This window comes from Nicotiana tabacum, chromosome 22 (genome assembly GCF_000715075.1).
Source record: "Nicotiana tabacum cultivar K326 chromosome 22, ASM71507v2, whole genome shotgun sequence".
Classification (NCBI taxonomy): domain Eukaryota; kingdom Viridiplantae; phylum Streptophyta; class Magnoliopsida; order Solanales; family Solanaceae; genus Nicotiana; species Nicotiana tabacum.
Genome location: NC_134101.1, coordinates 31,620,056 through 31,628,921, shown reverse-complemented (window position 1 = coordinate 31,628,921; position 8,866 = coordinate 31,620,056). Strand labels below are relative to the sequence as shown.

At 37.4% G+C, this 8,866-nt stretch overlaps 1 protein-coding gene and 1 non-coding gene across 2 annotated transcripts; one reads left to right on the top strand and one right to left on the bottom strand.

Annotated features, from left to right (window-relative positions):
* Positions 1-339: 339 nt before the first annotated feature.
* Positions 340-1,230, bottom strand: LOC107805953 (uncharacterized). The gene has a single exon (XM_016630059.2). The coding sequence runs from the start codon at positions 1,228-1,230 to the stop codon at positions 340-342; it is 891 nt and encodes a 296-aa protein (XP_016485545.2).
* A 697-nt stretch (positions 1,231-1,927) lies between these two features.
* On the top strand, positions 1,928-2,034 carry LOC142176852 (small nucleolar RNA R71). Its single transcript, XR_012705658.1, has one exon. It is a non-coding gene; the product is annotated as a small nucleolar RNA R71 (small nucleolar RNA).
* Positions 2,035-8,866: the final 6,832 nt, after the last annotated feature.

Here is an 8,866-nt window from a genome sequence, read left to right as displayed (position 1 = left end):
AGTTCCACAAGCTTTCGCTCATGTGTACCTGTCAAATCAGCATAAATAATTACAGGAGAATTGTGAGTTTCAAGAAAAGCATATTTTAAGTGAGTAGGGAGGACTTTCAATTTCACATTAAGTCTAGAAGCCTCCTCTTTTAATTCATGCTCATCGACCTCTTGATCCTCAGTTTCAAGTGCTTCAACCTCTTTCTTTATTGTAGGATCTTCATCCTCCACTGTGCCAAACTGCGTAATACACCTCTCGATATTATCCTCCACAAGCTTATCAAATTTGTAAATTTTAGTAAATTCTTCAACCACATCCATTTTAAAACATGAGTAGGCGGATGCATCATCACTGAGGGTATTTCATTATCCTCTTCATCTGGAACACTATTTTTTCGTTACCCACTCTAAGCATGAGTTGACCTTTATAGATGTCTAAGATAGCTCTGCCTGTACATAAGAATGGCCTTCCCATAATTAGAGGTACTTCCTTGTTATCCTCCATATCCACCACAATAAAGTCTACGGGGAAAACAAATTTATCCACTCGTACTAGAATATCCTCGATGGTTCCCTTAGGCAAAATGGTGGTCTGGTCAGCTAGTTGTAGAGATACTAGTATTGATTTGATCATACCAAGCTCACCTTCCAGTTTTTTGAATACAGACAGAGGCATTAGATTTATTGATGCACCAGAATAGCAGAGGGCAATATCGAATTTTTTACTCCCCAACGAGCATGGTATGGTAAAGCTTCTTAGGTCCCCACATATTTGGGGAATTCTATTTTGTAATATGGCACTGCAGTGGGCATTCAACTTGACCACAGTTGTCTCTTCCAGTTTTCTCTTGCTAGATAAGATTTCCTTCAAGAACTTCTCATAAGCAGGCATCTGAGTGAGTACCTCCGTGAAAGGAATGTTCACATAGAGTTGCTTGAGCATTTCCAAGAATCGCCCAAAATATTTGTCCAGTTTTTCCCGCTTCATCTTTTGGGGAAATTGCAGAGCTGGCATATGTCTACTTTGTTCAATCTCATTTTGTAACCCACTACTCTGGCCCTGCTGCTCTTCATTTTCTTTTTCTATTGGTGTCTCTGCCTGCTTATTCACCATAGCGGCTCTAGATGTTTCCGTTGGATAGGCCAACATTTTTCCACTTAGAGATACATCTTTGATTGTTTCTTTTGGGTTCTCTTCAGTGTCAGAGGGAAAAGTCTCAGGAGTCCTCTCAGATAACATATTTGCAATTTGTCCCAATTATCTTTCTAAATTCCGGATGGCTGTGCCCTGCTCTCGGCTGGCTGTGCCCTGAGTCTCAAATTTTTCATCACATTTGTTGATGAATTCCTTCATGAGATCTTCCATAGTAGACTGATTTAACTATTGTGGCTGGTATTGCTACCTATGCTGGTTCTAAAAACCTAGTGGTCCTTGACCCTGGGGTCTGGGATTATTTTGCTGCTATGAATTCAGGCTTCCGCTGGGTGAACTTCACGAAAAAACTGGATGTCTTTGACCTATGGCATTATAGTTTTTTCCACCTTGGTAGTTTCCTCTATTAAAATTTCTCACTACATTGACTTCCTCAGCGGATACATGGCACTCGTGTGTAGGGTGTCCCAATCCACAGAAGTCACATGCTAGTTGTGGCTCACTTTGTACCTTAGCTAATGTCAGCTTTCTTATTTCCTTAGCCATGGTGTCTAGATGGGCTTGCATAGATGTGTGAGAATCCACCTGGTGAACTCCAACTGATTTTCTTCTGTCATTACTCTCAGACAGCCACTGGTTAGCATCCTCAGATAATTCATCAAGGATTAAGACAACCTCCTCTGGCGTCTTCTTCATTATTGGACCTCCACATGCAGTATTCAGAGTTCGTCGCGAGGATGGTGTCAATGCATCCCAAAAATCCTGGAGTTGCATCCACAATTCAATTCCATTGTGCTGACACTTCATGATTATCTCCTTGAATCATTCCCAAGCTTCAAAAACCATTTTTGTCTCTTTCTGGCAGAAATAATGAATTTCCCTTCTGAACTTTCCTATTTTTGCAGCCGAAAATTATTTGTCAAGAAACTTCTTGGTCATATATTCCCATGTCCTTATAGAACCTGCGGGTAAGCTGTGAAGCCATTGCTTCGCGTCATCTTTCAGTAAAAAAGGGAATGCCCTTAAGTAGACAGCATCATTTGATGCTCCATTGTATTGTAAGGTGTTCATGATATCGTCGAAGTCCATCAAGTGAGTGTTAGGATCTTCATTCATCTTCCCTCTGAAGGTGCAGTTATTTTGGATAGTTTGAAGTAAGCCTTGCTTCAATTCGAAATTGTTTGCTACTATAGGTAGAGGTCTGACACTTGACATTCCTTGATTATATACAGGCCTAGAATAGTCACCCAATGATCTTCCCGGTCGGGGTAGTGCGTTCTCGAACTGGTCTTCAACCAAAGGTCAGTTTTGATTGAACCTTTGACCCCCATTTAGTTTGACTGTTTAGTCAGCAATTCTTTGTGCAACTTTGTGTTGTGCTACCTCCCTTGTAGCTAAATATACTCCTTCATTGTCCTCGTTTGCCATGGTTCCTTGAGTTGAAGTTTGTCTCAAAGATTTGTCTATTAATTCTCTTTCCTTTCTCAGATGTCGCAGGTGTTTTTCCAATTCTGGTTCATATGATATTACTTCCCTTGAAGAGGATCAAGTTATACACCAGAGAAATCAAAATTTGTACCCTGCGCGCAGGTGAGAAAACGTGAATACACTAAAGAAAAAATTAGTTCCTGAATTAGTACTACAAATTATTTTTGACACTATCGATTGCCAATCCCTGGCAATGGCGCCAAAATTTGACAAGCGTGAAACACACATTTAAATTGTGCTCGCTAGTCAAAGATAGTATATATAAATTATCGTCTCCACATGAATTGGAATAAAACAATGTTGAATAATCTCCAGTTGATTACTATCCAGTAAAATTAACACTTGGTAGGATATATATTACTACGATTAACTATTGAAGGTCAGGAAAATAACAATTGATCACTAAAAAGAGCAAGTAAGCACGAAGAAATATTTATGAGGAAAACAAGGGTAATTGACTAGATGGGTGCACGATAACTGACTCGGGATCCAATTCTTGAGTTAATTCACTCTATAATACGATTGATTCTTACGAATTCAACCGATTATCAGATTACTCTTGAAGCTAATATTCCTCTCTCGATTAAACACTAGTTCAGTAATTAACCCAATTGAAGCATGGTAAACAGTTGCAAGAATAAAAAATGATGTTTATGATCTAAAGGGTAACTTCTCACAAATATTCCCTATTTTCTCGATCAATCAACAATTCAAGAGTCTCATTCGATTAACTATTTGAATCGTGAATTTAAACTAGAGCATAAGATGTGCAGAAAATTAATATCGAACTTATCTTTCGATTAAGCAAAATACTAATTAACTCCACAATACAATTCAAGCTCCATCGATCAATTCTAGCAAGTATCAAGATCGAATCCCTTGTCCAGCTATTGAAACACCATATCTATCAACACCCAAATAGAAATTACTCCATAACAATAGAGTATGATATCTCAAATAAGCTTAAGAACAAAGAAAACATCAATTATAAAGATTTATACAAACTCTCGTATTGCACCGACTGTGGGTTGAAATCTTGAACAATTCTTGAGTCTCTTTCCTTGGTGTCTCTCCAATCTTCTCTAGGTAAAACATTCCCCAAAATCCTCAGCTCCCCTCTTTTTAGACGAGTTGGGCTTCATATAGGTCCAGAAGAGTTGCCTCCGAAATTACAAAAATAGGCTTGGAAAATTTTCCGGACAGGATGTGCGTGATCGCGCACCTGGGCAGTGGTCGCACACCGCTTGCGCAACCGCGCACTGACCGCGTACTTTGGGCATTCTTCTATTTCACTTGCGCACCCAGGTGCGCGATCGCGCATGTGGTCGCACACCTGGGTGACTTCTTGCTCCATTCTTCGATCCTCTTCACTAAGTGCATTATTGTTCATTAAATCTTGATTACGATCCCAACTTAATCCATGGCTTTTACACAGACTTCAAAGCTCCACAATAGCTCAATTAGTTCCACAACCTCATCATAAATCGGAGTCTCTCCTACAAGCATTAAACACACACTCGGTGCAAAATAATACCATTTAGAGCTCAAACACTAGTAAAGTGCAGCGAATTATAGTGTAATTAATAGCCAAACTATGTAATTATAGCATATCATCACTTACCCATTTTACCTCTCGCGAGCACTTGAAATTGTTATGAACTTTGTAAAAGTTAAAGTGTGGGGTGTTGTTTTGGTTTTTTAGTGGAACTAATTAAATAAGGAAAAAGGTGCACTGTTTTGAAAAAAAAAAGTGCCACTTGAATTGAAAACAAATAGTTGTAATGTTGTGCAAATATTCATTGATAGTGGTAACTTTTGATGTATTTGTGCTTAAGGAAGTTGGGAGTTGATATATACAGATGTGAAGGTGGAGTTATGGTTTGACATAAGTATGGAGTTTTAAATGATTAAATTGTATGTATTAAAGTGCTTAGGGAGGTGTAGTCACGTTTATATCAAATATATCCAACTCATCCTGCAACTTACATGACAACCACATAAAGTCCTACTTGATCCTTGACTTAATGAGATCAATTAGTAGAGTAATACATTACGGGCAAGCTTATGGTACATCTTTTGTGGCACATGAATATTGTTTCTCAAAGTGAGCGAATTCTTCCTATCTTGAGTTTCTAATTATTCTTAAACTTTATTATGTGTGGAACTACTCTTTATTGTTGTGTGAGGGCACTTGATTTATGAAGGAAAGGTAATGTCATTGACCTCTATGTTAGAGTAAGTGAGTAGGTTGTAAAAAATGTGTGGTGCTTTTGAGTCAAATCTTGACGCGAGAATGTTACGGTATTGTGCTTAATCTGTTTTATTATTCTTGGTGTGATGAGTTAGGAGAGTTGTTTAAAAGGGTCGTGTCTATGTGAAAGTGTAGTCTAATTGCTCGAGGACGAGCAATGGTTTAAGTGTGGGATATTGATGGTAGACTATAATCCCATGTTTTAGTCGCTTATTACACTCTAATTCACTGCACTTTACTTATGTTGAGCTTTAATTAGTAGTATTTTGCACTTATTGTGTGTTTTATGCCGTGTAAAAGTGATTTCGAGTTATTTAGATGTTGCACAGCAAATTTGAGCTAATTGGAGCTTTAAAGTCTGAGTAGAAGCCCAAAGAATTAAATCGGGATCGCGTTCGGAGGTCAAGGACCAAGTCCGGATGTTAAAAATTGGAGAAACGAACTACTCTAAGAAAATTGCACAGCCGCGCCGCATAGGGCGGCGCAGCATTTGGCGCGGTAGTACAAAAATGTTAGAGTATCTTTCCATTTCCGCTAAAAAGGGTATTTTCATCCGGGAATTATTGGGGGATGGCTTAAATATACGGTAAAACACCATTTTCGGACTTTTGGACAGATTTTCGACCTAAGGAGGTGAAGGAGGCTAAGGAGGAATTGGAAGAACACAAGCACAAGGATTTCATCATTCCTTCCTCACTCAAGATCCGGGTTTGGATTGAATTTATGTTTTTCTATACTTTAATTTCATATGTGAAGAACTTCTCCATGTCTATGGAGTAGATCCTTTTGGGTTTTGATGGATTTGGTGTATTGATAATTGTTTGTGGATTATAACTCTATTTTTATGTATTTGAATCATTTTTGGAAGATTTAATTGTTGCATCCATATTCACTTGTTCTTATAATCGAAAAAGGCATAACTTGTGATATCTTTGCATTATATTGTTGGTTGAGTTCATAGATTCTTCTAAGTAATCGAAAGAGGCCAGTTGAATCATTAATTAAATCTAGTTAGGAGAATAATCGAAAGAGATTTTCCTAAAGACCGATCCACTACACATTCTTGCATATCTTCACAGTGCTCATATTGGTTCATCTCGTGAGGATAAGACTTAATCGAGAGACGAGTTTTTGCTGAACGTTTGAACTAATAATAGAGTGACTTTGAGAGACTCACTTGAACATTAAAACTGAATTATCTATAGTTAAATCACAGACAATTATCTTGCACATATTCTATCAAAACCCTATTTTTTCCCATTGATATCTTCCTTTGCTTAGTCCTTACTTCGATTGTCATTAGTCAATTAGCTCTAGATTCTTAATTAATTTTAGTATTAATCATATAAATCTCAAGTGTTGACCCTCCTGGATAGAAATCAAGCAAGAAACTACGAGAATAGTATTTAAATGCAATCCTTGTGGACACGATATTATACTATAATATCTTTGACTAGCGAGCACAGTTTAAGTGTTTGTTTTGCACTCGTCAGTATGGATGTCGTCATACTGATCCGCAAGACTCTATTAGATACTTGCTCATGACTTGTAGAACCTATGAACCTAGTGCTCTGATACCAACTTGTCACTACCTAAAATCCACAAGTCGTGATGGCACCTAACTCGACCCGCTAGGTCAGCCAATTTACAGTTAACACAATTCTAATAAAATAAATGTGATCAACAATTGATATATCTGGATTCCAAACAATAACCAAAGGACTAGTAGTACAAGACATGAGCTACTAAGACTGGATTATTGCAAAAATGGATATGAAACAAATACAACTTCTGTTTGAAATGTACATAAACAGAATTCAACTCTAAAACTACCCAGGGACAAGTGGTAGCCACATCTGGAAGGCATGAAATCTTTAGAGTCATACCCTGTCATCCACCGCCGCTTCGCTCCAAAAATCTGCACGCAAAATGCAGAAGTGTAGTATGAGTACAACCGACTCCATGTACTCAGTAAGTATCTTGACTAACCTCAGTGAAGTAGTGATGAGGCTTTTTAGTTAAAAGATACTCACTGATATAACTTGTACAGTAAACTAGCAATAGAACGATACAACAATATAACATAAAAGAGTGCACGAAAGGAATATGCGAAGCAATAATGAGTACTAGAAGAGATCACAATTTAGCATTTTCCAATATCTCGACCAATCCTTTCCTTAGAGCGATAACCAATAAACCATGATAGTAACTCGATAACTTTCATAGTGTGAGAAATGTACTCAAGATATCAAGTCAATGGCACGAAAATACCCTTCATGCATTTATCTTATCCTCGCCAAATATACGTATAATGGTACCAACCAGGTGAAAGAAATGCCAATAGCAGTAATGACAAAGTGAAAAATACACAAGTAACAATAACGAACAAGGCAGTACATATGGTCAACAGTAGCAGACTAGGTAGGAGGCATAGAAATAATGACGGCAATTAGTAAAGAAGAATATAAATTTTACTAACTATCATGGTAGAAGGCCTAGGTGTAGATATAACAAACAAGAGGGAAAGCATGATCTTTATGAGCTAACACCTAGAAGGCATGAATAACTAACATGATAGAAAGCTTATTCGAAAGTGAAACAAATGAGGAATATCGTGGATGTAGATATAACAACAAAAAGGGAAACATGATATTTTCAAGTTAAACAAACAGAAGGCATGGGCAACACAACAACAATTGAGATAGAGAACAAAAACAGAACAACAACAACAAGTCACATAGAAAACTTAGGTACAACAGTACCAACTCAAGGTAAAGGCATGAACGTATACACAATGAAACAATATCACAACATAGTGCATGTCCCTCGTCCTCGCCTGCACGGAAATACCCTTCATGCCATGAACCCATGATAATATAAAAGCATGATAATATAAATAAAATGACACGACATCACCCTTTATGATTTTACACTATTCCTCACATGTTAATGTAAAGAGAACACGATAATATGAACGAAACAGCACGGCATCACCCTTTGTGCTTTTACTTTCACCCTCACATGATAACGTAAATAAAATGACACGGTATCACCCTTCATGCTTTACACTCTTCCTCACATGATAATGTATATGCAATGGCACGGCATCACCCTTCGTGCTTTACGCTCTTCCTCACCAAGCATATGTATACCAATGAAAAGCAAGGTAGGAAGTATGAATAACATCAAGGAGAGTGTTTAAGCGAATATTCCAAATGAGCATCAATCATAGCTTTCCAGCCAATAACAATTCAACAAACCTCAAGCACTTTATTATTCAAGTATTTCGACAAGTCTAAAAAATTGATATATAACTGAAGTATAAAATTCAATATCTCAAGAATACCGGTCGTAGCGATGTATTAATGAATAAACATAGTGATGACCAAATTTAACACATAAATGGTTTCACAAAAATCCGTCAAATTTTAATCAAGTTATAATGAGCTAAATCTTGGTTCCTAATATTTAATTTAATATTTTTGGTAATTTAGAAGTCAAGTAAGGCATGAAACGCGAAGGTCACAAAATTCTACAAGGCACAATTAATCGTATAATCTACCCCCGAGCATGATTAACGCTGACACATGCATATACACTCATCACCACATATATACATCACCCCCGCATGTAGCAAACAATGGCAATTAGTAGGAAAAATTTCCTCAACAGAGCAAGCCAAGACACTTACCTCAATTCGGCCAAATCAATACTCAAATTAAATTTTTCTTTACAAATTCACCTCCGCTCGACTCAATCTAGCCAAAGACAATATAAATAGATCAAACAATGCAAGAGAAAACAATTCCAATTAACAAAGCTATGATCTTTATACAATTTCTAAAAAGTCAACAAAAGTCAATCCCGGACCCGCCCAGTCAAAACCCGGGTCCAAGGGTAGGTCTTGACTACTCATCGTCCCATGAGTCCATATACGTGTTTTGTTTCCAAATCCGAATCCAATTCGACTCTCAAATCCCAAAT

Bases quoted from the DNA above. Each gene is read 5' to 3' on its own strand.
- LOC107805953 (XM_016630059.2), bottom strand. From the start codon at position 1,230: ATGTTATCTGAGAGGACTCCTGAGACTTTTCCCTCTGACACTGAAGAG.